This window comes from Rhincodon typus, chromosome 42 (assembly GCF_021869965.1).
Source record: "Rhincodon typus isolate 14 chromosome 42, sRhiTyp1.1, whole genome shotgun sequence".
In the NCBI taxonomy this organism is placed as follows: domain Eukaryota; kingdom Metazoa; phylum Chordata; class Chondrichthyes; order Orectolobiformes; family Rhincodontidae; genus Rhincodon; species Rhincodon typus.
This window is the reverse complement of record NC_063373.1, coordinates 6,696,078-6,715,995: the sequence shown is the minus strand read 5'-3', so window position 1 is coordinate 6,715,995 and position 19,918 is coordinate 6,696,078. Positions and strand designations below refer to the sequence as shown.

Sequence of the window (19,918 nt, the reverse complement as noted above, 5' to 3'; positions counted from 1 at the left end):
ACCATTGTTCCCAGGATTTAAGCCACATGAGTTGTTCAGATTTGTTTGTGTAGCATGTTTGGATAGTTAATGGGACTAGCAGTGTGAGTCTCTCTTTAAGTGCCAGATACTATAATATGGCGTGAAGAGGAAGAAAAAAACTGGAGTTCTGGTCCAGAAGAAACCGGCACTTCAGGGGACCTAGGGCATCCTGTTTTCATACAAACTGCTGTTCATAGCCTGGTGTGGTGCAAAGCTGATTTAAACCCTTTCAAATCTTCCATGTCAGAAAAGACTTACAAGGATGTTGCCAGGGTTGAAGGGTTTGAGTCATAGGGAGAGGCTGAATAGGCTGGGGCTATTTTCCCTGGAGGGTTGGATGCTGAGGGGTGACCTTATAGAACTTGAGAAAATGATGAGGAGTGTGGATAAGGTGAATAACCGAGCTGTTTTTATTCCCAGGGTAGGGGAAACAAGAGGGCATAGGTTCGAGGTGAGAGGGGAAAAATTTAAAAGGAACCTGAGGGGCAACATTTTCCACGCAGAGGGTGGTACTCATAGGGAAGGAGCTGCCAGAGGAAGTGGTGAAGGCTGGTACAATTACAACATTTAAAAGGCACCTGGATGGGTACATGAATAGACTTAGAGGGATATGGGGCCAAATGCTGGCAAGTGGGACTAGATTAATTTAGGATACCTGGTTGGCACAGACGAGTTGGACCGAAAGGTCTGTTTCCATGCTGTACGACTCTATGACATGCCCACACTTCAGTTTGTTGTGTAATTCTGCCAACATCTTTCTTGTCAGCCAGGAGTCTTCGATAGAGGTTTGATGTAGGAAATCCAAGTGTACAGTTGGGATTTGCTGTAAGGATGCAGATATGAGATTGCAGTTCCGGATTAGGAATCCAGATTTGGTTTAGGGTTTTACCTCCAGAAATCCAGATCAGTATTCAATCCATATCAGAATCCAGTATTTGAGCTGAGAGTGACTGCCTCGAAGGGAGTATGCAGTTGTCACAGGTATTTAGTAATAGTTCAAATGCTTCTGTACAGAATGTTGAGTTTTGGGAATTAAAGTTTAACAGTCGAAAAGGTGCATCATAGTTGTACTCATCCCATTAAGTCTTGCACTTAGAAGTTAGGGTCACATTCATTCTAAACACAGGGTGAGCTGCGAGTTTAACAAGAGAGAGTTGTGAGTTGACAGGTCGTTGAGCAGCTAATGTCAGGTTCTGTGTTTTAACCTGAGAAATGTTGAGAAACGTACGTCGCTAAACTCTCACAGGAGAGGGAGCTGATCTGTCTCTAAGTGTGGAAAAATTAAAATTGCATGGAACAGAACTAATCTTCCCTCGGGAGAGGTAAGGATTAATCAGGGACAGTCAGCATAGCTTTGTTGGAGAGAACAGATCTGACTGGAGATTCTCAAGGAGGTGTGATGAGGTGTGTGGATGATGATGATGATGAAGCAATAGATATCTGCATGGACTTCAGTGAGGTCTCACATGGCCGACTGGCCAAGGAGGTAAGAGGCCATGGGATCCTGGCTAATGTGGCAAATTGGATCTAAAATTAGTGGCAGGAAGCAGAGGGTGATGGTTGAAGAGTGTTTTTTTTTTGACCAGACGCCTATGTCCAGTGGTGTATCATATGGTTTGATGCTGAATCCCTTGCCATTTGCAGTGTACATTAATGAGCTGGGCATGAACAATAGGAGGCATGATCGGTACGTTTATAGATGACACAAAAATTGATGATAAATCGCGAGGAAAGCCTTAGACTCCAAGACAATATAAATGGGCTGAACAGTGGCGAATAGAATTTAATCCTGAAAAGTGTGAAGTGATTAATTTAGAGTAATAGAGATATATAGCACAGAAACAGACCCTTTGGTCCAACTCATCCATGCCAACCAGATATCCTATGTAAACCGAATCCCATTTGCCAGCATTTGGCCCATATCCCTCTAAACCCTTCCTATTCATATATTCATCCAGATGCCTTTTAAATGTTGTAATTGTACCAACCTCCACCACTTCCTCTGGCAGCTTGTTCCACGCATGCACCACCCTCTGAATGGAAAAAGTTGCTGCTTAGACCCCGTTTAAATCTTTCCCCTCTCACCTTAAACATGTGACCTCTAGGTTTGGACTCCCCTATCCTGGGAAAAAGACCTTGGCTATTCATCCTATCCATGCCCTTCATGATTCTAATGGCCTTTATAAATTCACCCCCTGAGCCTCTGACGCTCCAGGGAAAATAGCCCCAGCCTCAGCATCTCCCTATAGCTCAAACCCTCCAACCCCAGCAACATCCTCGTAAATCTTTTGTGAACACGTTCTAGTTTCACAACATCCTCCCTATAGGAGGGAGATCAGAATTGAACGCAGTATTCCAAAAGTGGCCTCACCAATGTCCACTACAGCCGCAACATGACCCTCCCAACTCCTAGATTCTGACCAATAAAGGCAAGTGTACCAAATGCCTTCTTCACTGCCCTGTTTACCTGCGCCTCCACTTTCAAGGAACTATGAAGTGCACTCCAACATCTCTTTGTTCAGCAATGCTCCAAAGAGTTTTTGGGAGGATTTAACAAGACAACAAAGGCCACGATGAATAGCAGGACCCTAAGAAGTACAGAGAATCAGAAGGATCTTGGTGTGCGAGCCCATAGATCCTGGAAGGCAACAGGACAGTTGAACAAAGTGGTTAAGAAGGCAAATGGTAAACTGACCTTTATTAGTTGAAGCATTGAATGTAAAAGCAAAGAGGTTATGGTGGAAATGTGATAACGTTAGTTAGTTGACAGCTGGAGGACTGTGTGCAGCCCTGATCACCTCACTGTAGGAAGGATAAACTCAGCAGCTGCAGAGAGAAGACAGAGTTCATGTTTTGGGGCCAGCCACCCTTCCTCGGAGCCTTCTTCAGAATTGGAGAAGGGTCATTGACCACACTGACACTGCTTTCTCCCTCCATGGGTGCTGCCAGACCTGCTGAGTTCCTCCAACAAGTTCTGCTTTTGTCATTTGATATTCTAGTCACTGCTCCGGGAGAAAGATGACTAGAGTCATAGAGTTGTATAGCATGGGAATAGAACCTTCAGCCCAAATCGTCCGTGCTGACCAGGTATCCTAAATTAATCTAGTCCCATTTGCCAGCATTTGGCCCATATCCCTCTAAACCTTTCCTATTCATGTACCCATTCAGATGCCTTTTAAATGCTGTAATTGTACCAGCCCCCACCGCTTCCTCTGGCAGCACGTTCCATGCACACACCACCCTCTGTGTGAAAAAGTTGCTTCTTATGTCCATTTTAAATCTTTCCCCTCTCACCTTGAACTTTTTAGTTTTGGACTCCCCAGTCCAAGGAAAAAGACCTTGGCTATTCACTCTATCCATGCCCCTCATGATTTTATGAACCCTCTTTAAGGTCACCTCTCAGCCTCCGATGCTCCAGCGGCAAAAAAACCCCGGCGTCTCCCTGTAGATCAAACCCTCCAAATCCCAGTAACATTGTGTAAATCCTTTCTGAACTCTCTCGAGTTTAACAACATCCTTCCTACAGCAGGGAGAATCGGTCAGTCAAAATTTTCCACAGAGAGCGAGGTGGTGACCAAGCAATGTGTGTGTTCAAGTTACAGAATGAGGCAGTGCAGCACATTTGGTGGTTTTTTTTTGTACAGTACATGGAGGTCTGAAACAGAAGCTTTTTTTTGTTGTTTCACGGAGTGTGTGTTTCTGGCGAACACCAACATTTATTGCCCATTCCTAATTGCCCCCAGAGGAAGGTGATGGGGAGCTGCCTTCATGAAGGGCTGCAGCCCTCTGATTCAGGGTTTCTGGACCAGATTGGTACAACTGAATGTCTTGCTGGGCCATTTCAGAGGGCAGCTGTGAGCCGAGAGATCTCTGTAGGCCTGACCTGGTGAGGACAACAGATTTCCTTCCCTGATGGGCATCAGTGAACCAGATATGTAGAGACTAGCAAAGATTCACCACCACCTGGAGGAAGGATTTGCCCCTCGTCTAAGTCCAAGATAATTGTTCCCTTTTCCTGATACTGTGTCCCTGTGTTTGAGATCCATCCCTGCCACCTTCACTGGGGGATAAAAACCTCTCAGTGTTAACCCTTCACACTCTAATGCTGAACATCGTTTGACTCCACCATTTGCTGACTGACCCCCCAGGTCCAACTGAGGGGGGACACGGTTCATGTTAACATGGAAAATAGGAGCAGGGATAGGCTATTCATTTCCTCCAGCCTGTCTGGCATTTGGTACGATCATGGCTGATCATCCAACTCGGTCCCCCATTCTCACATTCTTCCCCCATTCCCTTCGATCCCTTTAGCCCGAAGACGGTTATCTAAGATTACAACGAGATCTTGATCAGTTGGGCCAACGGGCTGAGGAGTGGCAGGTGGAGTTTAATTTGGATAAATGCAAGGTATTGCATTTTGGTAAAATAAACAAGGGCAGGGCTTATCCAATTAAAAGTAGAGCCTTGGGTAGTGCTGTGGAACAGAGAGACTGAGGGGGTTCGTGAACATAATCCTTTGAAGTTGGCGTCACATATAGACAGGGTGCTTGAGAAGGTGTTCAGCATCCCTGCCTTCGTTGCTCAGATTTTTGAGTATAGGAATTGGGATGTTACATTGAGGTTGTACAAGATGTTGGTGAGGCCTGTTCCGGAGGACTGTGTCCAGTTCTGGTCTGCATGTTGTGGGAAGGATAATATAGAGCTGGAGAGGGTTCAGCAGAGATTTATCAGGAAGTTGCCAGGACTGAAGTGTTGTAAGGATAGACTGGGACGTTTTTCACAGGAGTGTAGGAAGTTGAGAGTGACCTTATGGAGGTTTATAAGGTATAGATAAGGCAGATGGCAGGTGTCTTTTCCCTAGGGTGGGGGATTTCAAGACTAAGGGGTATACTTTTAAGGTGAGAGGAAAAAGATTTTAAAAAGACATGAGGGGCAATTTTTTTTTTTTACACAGAGAGAGGTTCGTGTGTGGAATGAACTTCCTGAGGAAGTGGTGGATGCGGGTAAAGCTACAACATTTAAAAGACATTTGGATAGGTACCTGAATAAGAAATGTTTTGGAGGGAGGTGGGCTGAGCTCAGGCAGATAGGACTAGTTTAGTTTGGGATTATGGTCGGCATGGACTGGTTGAACTGAAGGATTTGTTTCCGTGTTGAATGACTGTATAACTCTATTGAAATCTTTGGAACCATTTTAATGTTTTGGCCTCAATCGCTTTCTGCGGCGACGAATTCCACGGGTTTGCCACTCTCTGGGTGAGGAAATATCCTCGCTGACTTACGTGCCAGCAGGTCACCTCTGGTGGGCTTCGCACTTTTAAGATACGGTAGTGTTCTGAGCAGTTCGACCATTTGACTGATCAACTGGCGGTTGGGAGGTTAATTCTCGTTTGCCATGAACTAATGCCAGCCTACTGCTAAATTGGCAAGAAGTCCTGTCCACTTGTCACTCAGAGGTCCCGATTCATTCAAACCATTTCATTGTGCTGCATGTTTCCAACGGTGTTTGGAGCATTCCTTTTGAAAAGGACGGTCATTATAAGTTGGCTTTTACATGAGGGAATCTGTTATACTTTGACTTCCAACTATGAGTTCCTTGTGGGGGATTTAATTTGCTCGTTAAGTTACTTTTGTTGCAATACCCATTCTGCCGACTGAACCTCTCTGTCAGTCTTAGTAGCACTCGCTGAGTCATGAAAATCAGTTCATTAATCAATGACCGATGAAGGGAAATATTCACACAGTAGGTCCCTGATTCGAACCTGAAAGTTAAATATTGGAAGCTCATTAGGACTCTTGCACTGCAGTGGTAGTGTCCCTACTCCTGGACCAAGATGCCTGAGTTCAAATCTCATCTGCTCCAAAAGTATGTAATAACACCTCTGAACAGGTTGATTTGAGAAAAAAAAAGGTTAAATCAAAATAAATAAATAAAACTGGAAGCCCCTCTCCCTCCACCTCCATTATGATTTATACCCCTCTCGTCTCCCTTGGTGGTTACCAATGCTGCCTCACAGCGCCAAGGACCCGGGTTCGATCCCACGCTCGGGCGACTCTCTGTGCGGAATTTGCACGTCCTTTCCCCTCGTCTGCATGGGCTTCCTCTGGGTGCTCCGATTTCCCCGCACAGTCCAAAAGTGTTCAGGTTAAGGTGGATCGGCCATGCTAAATTGTCCCATAGTGTCCAGGCTAGGTGGACTAGCCATGGGGAATGCAGGGTTACAGGAAATAGGGTGGAAGGGGGGAGGAGTTCCAGGTGGGATGCTCTTTGGAGGGTCAGTATGGACCTAGTGAGCTGAATGGCCTGCTTCCTTAGTAAATGGTAGCAGCTTTGAGTTTCTATGGCAGAATAATGGTGTACAGCGAGCAACTGGGATTGTGGGTGAATACTTGCCATTGCTAGATCAACCTTTGACCATTTTGGCTCCGACCTGTCTTAAAATTAATCCACAAGATGCTCAGTTTCTCCAAGAACCAGTCATGTTCTTGGGAGTTTCAAATTCTAAGACATTCGCAAAGTAGAAACTAAGACAGCAATCTTCGTTCCCCAGATGGATTCTGAGGTTCAATGTTTTTAACATACATCACAATATTGTAGCAAACTATCCTACATACACCACAGAGATGCACTTTAATATCGATACACGCCTTGACTCCCAAAGTATGCGTTCTTTCCAATATACTTCATTTTCTTTATTGATTCACGGGATGAGGGTGTCACTGACCAGGCAGCATTTATTGCCCATCCCTAATTGTCCAGCAGGCAGTTAAAAGTAAACCACATTGCTGTGGGTCTGCAGTCACATGTAGATCAGACCAGGTAAGGATAGCATTTTCCTTCCCTTAAAGGGCATTAATGAACCAGATGGGCTTTTCCCCAACAATCAGCAATGGATTCACGGTCATCATTAGATTCTTAATTTCGGATATTTATTGAATTCAAATTCCACCATCTGCCATGGCAGGATTTGAACCTGGGTCCTCAGAACATTACATGGGTGTTTGGATTAACTAGTCCAGCAATAATACCACTAGGCCATCACCTCCCCCACAAAACATACACACACAAACATATGCACCCTCTCACAAACACACAGGCTCTCACATAACGCTGTATGTGACATACTCTGACACATGCTAACATACACACACACAAATTCATGTGCTCTTTCTCACATACACACACACACAAACATTAACAGACACACATCACTGAATTTGCTTAAGAAACCAGAGGGTGGTAGGGGTCTGGAATGCACTGCCTGGGAGGGTAGATGAGATATGAAATGTCATTACCTTTAAAAAAAAATACTTGGACTAGCACTTTGAAGTGTCATAACATTCAAGGCTACAGGCAGGAAAATGGGACTAGTGTCAGTAGTATTTGGTGGTACAGACTTGATGGGCCGTAAGGTCTGTGTGAATGCAGGAGAACTCATCTCAATGATTAAGCAAACAGGTTTTTGAGTAACTGCACAGGGAACTTGACATGACGGCAAAAAAAAAGACAACATTATTCCCATAGTCACTGGTTTAAGGTCTACCCTCTCAAGTGTCAGCTATGTCTCATTGGTTCGGATTTTCATCCTGTATCACAGGATGCCCTGAAAACTTACAACTCTCAGGCCTTTAGGACATTGACCCAACAACGAAGAATGACTGGTATTATTTGTGAGAATCATGCAGGCTTTATTATTAAAGAAAATCAGACAACGCTTCACGAAACCCAAGTGGTAACCAGCAACCATCAGCCCTCGGTGATACTGGAGCACAGCTAAGATGTCACCTTTGTCATGTAGGTTTCTCGTCTCATCGCCAACTGTGCTGTCGTCGTCCAGCGCACCGCGGCTTACCCACCGCATCTGCTCATCGTCCTGTAGCTCTCCACTGGGTTGGTGCGGACTTGACGGGCCAGAGGGCCTTTCCCTGTGCTGTCTGCCTCAATGACCCTGCCCTGTCACCTCAGCACAATCCTACCTGACCTTTGATGGGCCTTGCACGGGGTTAGAACTTTTTATCTGTTCCTTCACACGACGCACTGATCCCTAACATTGCTGGTCAACCATCAGCCTGTTAGGTCAGACTCGAGTAACCGAGCAGGATATATGCGGCTTATCTCGTAGAAAAGAACTGTAGCCAACCTAGTTGCTGCTCACAGAGTGAACAACTGCCAATATCACGTACAAATAAAAAGAATCGAAGGCACACAGAATTGACAACACCTTATGCCCCTCACCTGGCGATGCTGTGACAGAAACACGTTGCACCGAAAGGTACTTCTCAGTCTGCAGAAAGAGACTTCTCTCCCCTCTCTGCGCGTTAAGAGAAGCCTAGACAAAAAGCCAATCGCTGCTCCAATGCTGCCGTCAATGCTAATGTTAGCTCGGCCCCTGGGCAACCTCAAACCCGTGGGCCCTGCCTGGGAAAGAAACGGTCAGCACTTACCGTTTGCATCGACTGCTCCATCAGGTAAGGAGCTGCCTGGAAGGTCTCCTAAGGATAGTTTGGTAAAGTGGTTGAGAAAGCACGTGGTATGCTTGCCTCTATTTAGCCGAGGCGTGGAGTTTAAGAGGAGGGAGGTGATGCCAGAACAGTATAAAACATTGGTTGAGCGATAACTGGAGCGCTGGGTGCAGTTCTGGGATCCGTATTATAGGAGAGATGTGATTGCCCTGGGCAGGGTGCAGAGGAGATTTACCAGGATGTTGCCTGGGCTGGAGAGTTTCTGAAAAGAGATTGGAACAGGCTGCGGTTGTTTTCCTGGGAGCAGAGGAGATTGTGAGGGGAACATGAGTGAGATGTATAAAATTATACAGGGCCATGGATAGGGTAGGCTTTTCCCCTTGATGCAGGACTCACTGCCCTGGGGTGGTGGGGGGTCTTGGATTTATGGTACAGGGCAGAAGATTTGAGGAGAGGAAAAGAATGCTTTCATCCAGAGGGCGGGAATCTGCAACTCATTGCCTGGAAGTGTGTTAGAGGCGGAAACGCTCATGACATTTAAGAAGGATTTAGATGTGCACTCGCAATGCCAGGTGTAGGTGACCTGATAGAGGTTTGCAAAATCATGAGGGGCATGGATAGAGTGAGTAGCCAAGGTCTTTTTCCCCCAGGGTAGGGGAGTACAAAACTGGAGGGCATACATTTTAAGATGAGAGGGGAAAGATTCAAAAGGACCTAAGGGGCAACTTTTTCACACAGAGGGTGGTGCATGTATGGAACGAGCTGCCAGAGGAAGTGGTGGAGGCTGGTACAATTACAACATTTAAAAGGCTTCTAGATGGGTATATGAATAGGAAGGGTTTGGAGGGATATGGGCCAAATACTGTCAAATGGGAGTAGATTAATTAAGGATGTCTGGGGGCATGGATGAATTGAACCGAAGGGTCTGTTTCCATTACTCTGTATAAGACTATGGGCCAAGTGCTGAAAAACAGGATTGGAATAGTTAAGATTGTTTTTGATGGGAGCAGACCCGATGGGCCAAAGGGCCTTTTTTTCTGCGCTGTACACCTCTGTGAAGAAAGGGTGGCCTCACACTGAAGGCACTGCAAAAGCTGATGGAGCAGGCAAAGAGACAGCAGGAGGTGTGAGCGACACAGAGACTGTAGAGCACTACGCTGTTGTAGTTTCCATAACAGTTAGTGAGTCACAGAAACATTGAAGATAGGAGCAGGAGGAGGCCAGTCGGCCCTTTCAGCCTGCTCCACCATGCATCGTGATCATGGCTGATTGTCCAACTCAATAGCCTAATTCTGCTTTCTCCCCATAACCTTTGATCCCATTTGCTCCAAGTGCTGTATCTAGCTGCCTCTTGTATACATTCAATGTTTTGGCATCAACTACTTCCTGTGGGAATGAATTCCACAGGCTCACCGCTCTTTGGGTAAAGAAATGTCTCCTCATCTCCGTCCTAAATGGTCTACCCCGAATCCTCAGACTGTGACCCCTGGTGCTGGACACACCCACCATCGGGAACATCCTCCCTGCATCTACCCCGTCCTGTCCTGTTAAAGTTTTACAAGTCTCTATGAGATTCCACCCCAACCTCCCCACCCACCTCATTCATCTGAACTCCAGTGAAAACAATCCTAACCTAGTTAATCTCGCCTCACGCCATCCCCAGCGTAAACCTACGCTGTGCTCCCTTGAGAGCAAGATCATCTTTCGTCAGTCCATAGTCTGCACCAACATATGAAATGTACCCCACTGTAACCAAATGGTATGAACAGCTTAGCCCACAGCTGAGCCCTTGGCCTTGGACACGAAAGTGTCTCGGGTACGAACTCAGGGTCAGGCGTTAATGCACTCGAGGGATCAGACCCCTGTTGTGTGCATCTCCCTTCCTGAGTTGGGACAGGAATTGCTATCGTCATTCAAATCACATACAGCAAGAAGTCATCATTCCTTGGGACCGCTGACCAGAGACACAGCACTGAACCCTGTGCTCTTCCATTGGCCTGTCATGTCCACAGCCTTCTCCCTCAGGGGAGGTGGACTCTGAACCGTACATGGTGAAGGAGGAGTTGACACTTATCCTGTCCTCAGGTGGAAGCAGCGGAGACAATCTTTAGGGGCAACCAGCTTCCATGCCTTATTGCAGGTCTGTTATGAAGAGATAGCAATGAACAGCCAGGAGGTTCAAAATCAACACGCTGCGAACTAGGATGAAACTAGTCTGGGAGCACTGCCAACCTCGGAACAGGAATAGGCCATTCAGCCCCTCATGCCTGAGTCATACAGCACCCTTCAGTCCAACCAGTCCATAATCCCAAACTGAACTAGTCCCATCTGCCTGCGTTTGGCCCATATCCCTCCAAACATTTTGCTTCATGTACTTATCCAAATGTCTTTTAAATGTTGTAACTGTACCCACATCCACCACTTCCTCAGGAAGTTCATTCCACACACTCTCTGTGTAAACAAATTGCTCCTCATGTCTTTCTTAAATCTCCCTCCTCTCATCTTCAAAATATGCCGCCAGTCTTGAAATCCCACACTCTAGGGGAAAAAAAAACACTTGCCATTCATTTTATCTGCACCCCTCATGATTTTATTAGCCTCCATAAGGTCACCCCCCAACCTCCTATGCTCCAGTTTAAAACGTCCCAGGCTATCCAGCCTCTGCTGATAACTCAAACCTTCCATTCCGGCAACATCCTGGTAAATCTCTTCTGAACCCTTCCTATAACGGGGAGACCAGAACTGGACACAGCACTCCAGAATGTCCTGTACAACCTCAACATAATGTTCCAACTCCTACACTCAAAGTTCTGAGCAACGAAGGCAAGAGTGCTAAATGACTTCTTAACCACCTGATCTAGATGTGATGCAAACTTCAAAGAATTATGTGGCTGAACCCCTAGGTCTCTCTCTGTTCAACAACATTACCCAAGGCCCTACTTTAATTGTACAAGTCTTGCCCTTGTTTGTTGTACCAAAATGCAATACCTTGCATTTATCCAAATTAAACTCCATCTGCCACTCCTCAGCCCATTAACCCAATTGATCAAGATCTCTTTGTAATCTTAGATAACCTTCCTCACTGTCCACTATACCATCAATTTGGCGTCATCTGCAAATTTACTAACCGTGCCTTCTCATCTAAATGACAAAAAGTGGACCCAGCACTGATCCCTGTGGAACACCGCTGGTCACAAGCTTTCAGTTTGAAAAATAACCCTCCACCATTACACTCTGTCTCCTGCCGTTAAGCCAATTATGTATCCAATTGGCAAGCTCACCCTGAATCCCATGCAAAATGACTTTACTAATTAGTCTACCACGTGGAACCTAATCAAAGGCTTTACTAAAGTCCAAGTAACCAAAATCTACTGCTCTGGCCTCATTAATTTTCTTGGTTACTCCCGTACTTACTTACTGTTCTATGAAATCATGGCTGATCTGCAGTCGAACTCCATATACCTGCCTTTGGTCTGTACCCTTTCATAAATTTGCTTAACAAAAATCTGTCTCAGATTTATAATGAACAACTGATACATTTGTGGAAGAGAGGTCCAAACTAGCTATCACATCTACTAACATTAACAACCTCCACTTAGAAGAAGCAAATAAAGGCACTGGAGAAGGCCCTACACGGATTCACAAGGATAAGACCAGGGCTGAGAGCATTTCAACCTCAGGAAAGGCTGCGAAGCTTTGCTCTAGAAAAGAGAAGACTGAAGGGTGACCTGATGAAATTCTGTAAGGTGATGAATAGGGATTTCAGGAGAAACCTCTTTACCCAGCGAGTGGTGAGAATGTGGGACTCACTCCCACGATGAGTGGTTGTGATGAACAGCTGGAATACACTGCCCTGTGCTGTAGACTCAATGGAACAGAGACAAATGTATCTATTTTATATCTACCTGTAATGGTTGGAAGAAAACACTATTTTCAGTCCAGGATCAAACTGGGCCAGGATTTGCTTCATGTGTTTTTGTGCATCATTTCAGTGGGAATATGGAGTCCCAGGCTCAAAAAATATCAGCCCCCACCCCCCAACTCCCAACTCCGAAAGCAAAGTCGGTGAGAGTGACCAGTCCAGCAGAAAGGAACCCTTCTTCACCCCTCCCACTTCCCTCACTGTCAGAATGAACACGGTTCAGTCCTGGATGTGATTCACATCAACAATAGCAGCCCAATCCAATTGTTGTTATCACTTGTGAACTCGCTGGTGTCTCAGCAGAGTGGAGGACTGAGTGAATCGCTTCCCACACGCGGAGCAGATGAACGGCCTCTCTCCGGTGTGAACCCGCTGGTGTGTCAGCAAGCCCGAGGAGTCACTGAATCCCTTCCCACACTCGGTACAGTTGAATGGCCTCTCCCCGGTGTGAACACGCTGGTGTCTCAGCAGGGTGGACGAGTGACAGAACCCTTTCCCGCATCTAGAGCAGGTAAATGGCCTCTCCCCCGTGTGAACGAGCTGGTGTGTCAGCAGCGTTGATGAATCAGTGAATCCCTTCCCGCAATCAGAGCAGGTGAAAGGCTTCTCCCCAGTGTGAACACGCTGGTGTCTCAGCAGGTGTGAAGCTTGGGTGAACCCCTTCGCACATTCGGAGCAGGTGAACGGCCTCTCTCCGGTGTGAACTCGCTGATGTCTCCGCAGGCTGGATGACATTCTGAAGCTCTTCGCGCAGTGAGAACAGCTGAATGGTCTCTCCTCGGTGTGAATCCTCTGGTGCACCATCAATTCCTGAGAGTTTTTGAAGCCACCCCCACAGTCAGTGCATTTAAAAGGTCTCTCGTTGGTGTGAATGAACTGATGTGACAGCAGACTGGATGACTGACTGAATCCCTTCCCACACACAGAGCACGTGAACGGCCTCTCGCCAGTGTGAACTCGCTGGTGCGTCAGCAAATTGTATGACCGAGTGAATTTCTTCCCACATTCCGAGCAGGTGAATGGCCTCTCTCCGGTGTGAATGCGTCGGTGAATTTCCAGCTTAGATGGGAATCTGAATTCCTTCCCACAGTCCCCACAATTCCATAATTTCTCCATCCTGAGTCTCTCCAGCTTCAGTGATGAAGCCTTGCTCCACACAGAACATGTGTGCGGTCTCTCACCACCGTGAATGGGGCGATGTATTTTTCAGACCGATTAACTGGTCAAAATTCCTTCCACAGTCAAAAAAATAACTGGAACACTCTCAATCCAGTGTGTGTCCCAGTATTTTCCAAGTCACCTCAGTGTTTGAAATCTTTTGTGAAGCAGTTAGAACAGGCAAACATTTTTAAGTTCTTAATTCAAAGGCCAATCATATTTAGGTCCCAAAGTAGCAAGTGCCTCAATCGGATCTTGACGTTTGGCTTGAGATTTCTGCCTGCAAATCCTCCTCTTTTAATATCCTGCAAAAAGAGATTGCAAAAGTCATCACTATCAGTACAATTCAGCACAGACAATTCTAGTTTGGGACATCCATTTCATCCCTCATTCCCTAAAAGCTGTAAATTTCCATCCCACACACTCTCCCTCCATTCTCACCCTGCTGTACTTAATAGCCCTCTCTCCTGAAAGGTCTGATTGATAATGCTGACTGAGAAACCCACACTCACCTCTTCCTGTCCTGGACACCTGGATCTGAAGACCATCACAAACAGGAACTGGATGAGGCCCTGAGTCTGACTCTGGGACTCACTGAGACTGCGCATGCACACAGTTCCGCAAGGAGAGGGGCAACTGATCCTAGACCTGCGCACTGGTCTCAGACAGTCATTGATAGGGGACCTTCACCAGCGCTGTGTCCTCTGGGTAATAATACCGCCATTCACGCCTTCCATCAACGACACAGCACCGACGTTTCGCCACTTTCTCATGGAGATCGGGGGACAGGCATCCAAAAAACAATTATAAGAAGCTCAATGTCAAAACTTACATTCGAGACCAAACGGGGGCAGAATTCAACATATTATTGGAAGGACGCATGTGCAGAAAGGACCGGAAGGTTTGAACCTGGGAAGCAGGGGCGCACGGTGAGGCCACTGGCCCTTTGTGACGCCACCGCCCGGCCCCGCACATGCGCAGTCCCTCAGCCCTCCCCGGGAACATTGGAATCCCAGCAACAGGTTTTGCTGCAGATTGTCCCAGTGTTGTTTGAAAGGACAGCACTTTGCACAGGATAGACCAGGGGCATTTTCAACTAGGGACCAGCATCAATGCACACCCTCAGGGGACACACGCTGTTGTTTGCTGCATTTTAACGTGGGGAGAAACTGAGAATATGACACAGATCGAGGATCAGCCATGATTATTTTGAATGTTTAAGAGCCAAATGGCTTACTAGCTCTATTCCTCAACCATCTGCTCTTAGATTGTCAGCTTTTTCTGTCTCTGAGTTGTTTCGTGGCCAGGTTGTATAGTCTTTTCCATTTCCTTTCCAGTTGCACAAAATATCTTCCTTTACTCGTCTGACATTGATTTGAGCTGGACAAGGATATAACATGGAGGGATGAAAGAAGGGAACCAGTAAAATGTTACGTTTTTGGTTTCCCAAAAGGATTGCAGTCAAAAATGTACTCATGTTTCAAACATGAGGAAAGCAATTGTGCGGAGGATATAAGGAGCTGGATAGTGACAGGTGAAATGATTAGGCAAAAAAATTGGAAGATTGATTTCATTGTGGGAATTGTGAGGGTGTTCACTTTAGTAGGATATATAGGAAAGCACAGTGCTACTTAAAGGAAGAGAGATGGTCAAGTGCTGCAATGCAGAGAGATCTTGCTGTGCTTGTACATACATCTCAAAACGTCAGCAGAGATGAAAAATATTTAATGAAAAAGGCAATTCAATGTTGTCCTTTACTGTAAGAGGGGTGGAGTATAAGAGTAAGAAGACCTTGTTACAATTGTATTTAAGAAATGATAGAACTGCATCTGGAGTAGTGAGTACAATATTAGTCTCCTTTCTTAAAGGCGTAAAGAATCACAGTGGAACAGTTCAGTAAGTGTTCACTACTCTATATCCTGGGCAGAAGTAACTGACTTTTGAGTGGAAGTTGTGAAGTTTGGCCCTGTAGTAATTCTAGAATTTAGATACGAACAGGAGTACACCATTCAGTCCCTTGAGCCTGTTCTTCCATTCAATAAGATCATGGCTGATCTGTGACCTAACTCCATGTATCTGCCTTTGACCCCTTTTCTTAACAAAAACATTATCTCTCTCAGATTTAAGATTAACAACTGATCCAGCATCTACTGCCGTTTGTGGTAGAGAGTTCCAAACCTCTACCACTCTGTGTGTAGAAGTGCTTCCTAACATCTCTCCTGAATGGTCTGGCCCTAATTCTCAGACTATGACCCCTAGTTCTAGAATCCAAACCAGTGGAAATAGTTTATCTTTACCTACCCTGCTTCCTCCTGTTAATATCTTGAAGATTTCAATCAGATCACCCCTTAACCTTCCACATTCTTGAGAAAACAGGACTAATTTGTGTAATCCCTCCTCATAACTTGACTCCTGTAAACCAGGTATTATTCTGGTAAGCCTATGTTGTACTCCCTCCAGGCCAATATATCCTTCCTAAGATCCTGTCCAGATCTGCTCACAGTCCTCCAAGTGGGGTCTAACCAGGGTTTTATATAACTGCAGCATAACTTCTTCAACCTTATACACCAGTCCTCTAGATATAAAAGCCAGCATTCCATTAACCTTCTGGATTATTTTCTGCATCTGTTCAGACCGCGCCCCCCCTCCCCCCAAATAAAAAGTCTCTTTGGATGGTATTTAACGTCATACCATCTAGAAAGTCCCTGATCTATATTTGATACAACATGGATAATCTCACACTTGCTTACATCGAACTCCATCTACCACAGTTTTGCCCATTCATCCAGTCTATTGATACCTGTTTGTAATTGTGTGCTATCATCTACACTGTTGATAATACTGTTTAGAATCCTTTCAGCGTGGAAACATGCCATTGGGTCCAACATGTCCACACCAACCCTTTGAAGAGCATCCCACACAGACCCATCCCCCTCCCCTTACCCTATTCCTGTAACCCTGCATTTCCCATGGCTCATGCACCTTACCTACACATCCCTGAATATTATGGGCAGTTTTGCGTGGCCAGTCCACTTCATTTGCACATCTTTGGACTGTGGGAGGAAACCGGCATCCGGCAGAAACCCATGCAGACATGGGCAGAATGTGCAAATTCCACACAGGCAGTCACCTGAGGGTGGAATCGAACCTGGGTCCCTGGCACTGTGAGCCATTGTGCCACCCTTTTGTGTATTCAGCAAATGGAAGGACATCTTACTCCAAGGAGAACATTCCCAGATGCTTCACATTAATCTTGTAGCTAAAATTCCTTGCTCTGACAGATCTTTGTCCAAGTCACATTTGTTCCAAAACAAAACACGGAGGACACTTAAGAAACTCAGCAGGTCTGGCAGCATCTGTGGATGAAGATACAGTGTTAATGTCTTTAGAGTCCAGTATGGCTCTTCTTCAGAACTGAACTCATACCAGAGTCCAAATGTTAACTCTAAATGTGGATTGAAGATTACAATAACGTGAGCCATCACTTTGTTGAATATTATTGTTCCTCCATCAGTAAAACAAAATAGCAGCAGGATGGGCCGAGGAGTGACAGATGCTGGATGGTAAGGTCCTTGGGTGTGTTGCTGAACAAAGAGACCTTGGAGTGCAGGTTCATAGTTCCTTGAAACTGGACTGACATTGACAGGATACTGAAGAAGGCGTTTGGTGCACTTGCCTTTATTGGTCAGTGACTGAGCGTAGGAGTTAGGATTTCATGTTGCAGCTGTACAGGACATTGGTTAGGCCACTACTGAAATACTGCATTCAGTTCTGGTCTCCCTGCTATAGGAAAGATATTGCGAAACTCAAAAGGGCTCAGAAAAGAGTTACCACAATGTTGCCAGGGTTAGAAGGTTTGAGCTATAGGGAGAGGCTGTTTTCCCTGGAGCATCAGAGGCTGAGGGGGTGACCTTATAGAAATTTATAAAATCATGAGGGCTATGGATAAGGTGAATAGCCAAGATTTTTTTGTCCAGGCTAGGGGAGTCCAAACCTACAGTGTCTAGGTTTAAGGTGAGAGGGAAAAGATTTATAAGGGACAACTTATTCACACAGCAGGTGCTTTGTGTAGGGAATGAGCTGCCAGAGGAAGTGGTGGAGGCTGGTACAATTACATTTAAAAGTCATCTGGATGGACATATGAAGAAGAAGAGTTTAGAAGGATGTGGGCCAAATGCTGGCAGATGGGACTAGATTAATTTAGGATATCTGGTTGGCATGGACAAGTTGAACTGAAGGGACTGTTTCCATGCTGTGCACCTCCAAGACTCTATTTTGTCTGCAACCTCTCATGGAGCGTCACATCCCTCATGAAGTATAAAACCAGAACTGGACACAATACTCCACTTGTGATCTAACTTGGGATTATGATCGGCATAGACTGGTTGAACTGAAGGTTCTGTTTCCGTGCTGTATGACCTTACAGAAGTTTATGAAATCATGAGGGGCATGGATAGGGTGAATAGCCAAGGTCTTTTTCCCAGGGTAGGGGAATCCAAAACAAAAGGCTGAAGGTGAGAGGGGAGAGATTTAAAACTGACCTAAGGGGTAACTTTTTCCACACAGAGGGTGGTTTGTGTATGGAATGAGCTGCCAGAGGAAGTGGTGAAGGTGGGTACAATTACAACATTTAAAAGGCATCTGGATGGGTGCATGAATAGGAAGGACAAATGCTGGAAAATGGGACTAGATTTATTCAGGATATCTGGTCAGCAAGGACAATTTGGACTGAAGGGTCTCTTTCCGTGCTGAACGATTCAATGACTCTATGACAAGAACTTCAGAAAGGTTCAGCAGAAACGTTCTCCTTTTGTACTCAGTCCTTCGATTTCTGCAGTGTTCAATTTTCTCTATGTCCTGTCCCCTTCGCCAATCTCTGTACATAAACCCCAGGTGCCTCTGTTCTAAAGAGTGAGCAGGGACAATGTCATTAAATCCATATTGTGTCTTCCTATTCCTTCTGCCAAGTCATATCCCGTCTTCTCCTCCAGATTAAATCTGAGGCTGAATTTAGCTGAGAATAATGGGGCCAGCACCTCAGTTGGGAAAATACTTTGGTCATATCACCAATGAAGAGATGGGAAAACACATGAGGACCAGACAGGGAAATGTGCCTCTAGTTAGTTGGGATGTCAGAGGCAGCACAGGGACTGATAGTGTCATGAACCCTTTGGGTTTAGCTCCCCACTGCCCAATGTGGGTGATATGGGAACAGAGGATCCAAAGAGAAACCATTTGGGTCCAGAACTATGTTCACATCCTTCTGCTCTGGTTATCTCTGATTCTCAAGTTGTTTTGTCTTGTTTCATTATAAACGTTTCGCAGTAAAATGATTTGATTTTGTTGGACTTTTTCTGATTAGATTGATGTCATAGAGTCATAGAGATGTACAGCACAGAAACAGACACCTTGGTCCAACTTGTCCATGCCAACCACATATCTTAAATTAACTTAGTCCCATTTGCCAACATTTGACCCATATCCCTCTAAACTCTTTCTATCCATGTACCCATCCCATTGCCTTTTAAATGTTGTCATTATAGTCGCTTCCACCAGCAGCTCATTCCATATACGCAGCACCCCCTGCGTGAAAAAGCTGCCCCTCAGTTCCCTTTTAAAACTTTCCCCTCTCACCTTCAATGAATGCCCTTTAGTTTTTAACTCCTCTATTCTGGGAGAAAGAGCCCTTGGCTATTCACTCTATTCATGCCCCTCATGATTTTATAAGGTCACGCCTCAGTCTCTGACACTCCAGGGAAAATAGCCCCAGACTATTCAGCCTCTCCCTATAGTTCAAACCCTCCAACTCTGGCAAGATCCTTGTAAATCTTTTCTGAGCTCTTTCAAGTTTCACGTCATCTTTCCTACAGAAGGGAAGCCAGAATTGAATACAGTATTCCAAAAGTGGCCCTAACCAATGCCCTGTACAGCCGCAACATGACCTCCCAACTCCTATACTAAATGCAATATGTCATTTAAGTGGGTGAGAGGGGTTGGCAACTCTTTATCAGAAACTGAATCTCTGTCAGTCATTGACAATGGAGCCAGAGGGAGAGAGGAGATTTGATGTGTTTTTGACACAGCAATATTAGAAAATGGGAAAAGGGAGTCAAATAACTCCTTATCCCCTTTTACCAAACGCTGAACTGATTGGAAGTGATGGTCCATATTGGAGACAGCAGTGTTATTTGATTCAGTACAAATAAGACCCGACACGTGTTAATGTCTGAGCACGTGGATCAAAGCACAGCAGGACGACCATTACACTCTGGGTAGGAGCACAATCTCCATGTTCCCTGGTCTGTCCCAGAGGCCTTGGCCATCTGTAAAACCCTCAACAAATCTCTGAGCTCG

General features: G+C 45.6%; 1 protein-coding gene and 1 pseudogene across 1 annotated transcript; one reads left to right on the top strand and one right to left on the bottom strand.

The window, feature by feature from the left end:
• The window catches only part of LOC109918847, a 56,794-nt pseudogene that overhangs the window by 1,968 nt on the left and 34,908 nt on the right, over positions 1 to 19,918 (top strand).
• LOC109918848 (zinc finger protein 239-like) lies at positions 11,759 to 14,183 on the bottom strand. The gene is made up of 2 exons (XM_048619274.1): positions 14,077 to 14,183; positions 11,759 to 13,869 (listed from the first exon to the last, which is right to left on the bottom strand). Exon 2 carries the CDS (start codon positions 13,520 to 13,522, stop codon positions 12,680 to 12,682), a length of 843 nt encoding a protein of 280 aa, XP_048475231.1. The 5' UTR covers positions 13,523 to 13,869; positions 14,077 to 14,183; the 3' UTR covers positions 11,759 to 12,679.

Bases quoted from the DNA above. Each gene is read 5' to 3' on its own strand.
- LOC109918848 (XM_048619274.1), bottom strand. From the start codon at position 13,522: ATGGAGAAATTATGGAATTGTGGGGACTGTGGGAAGGAATTCAGATTC.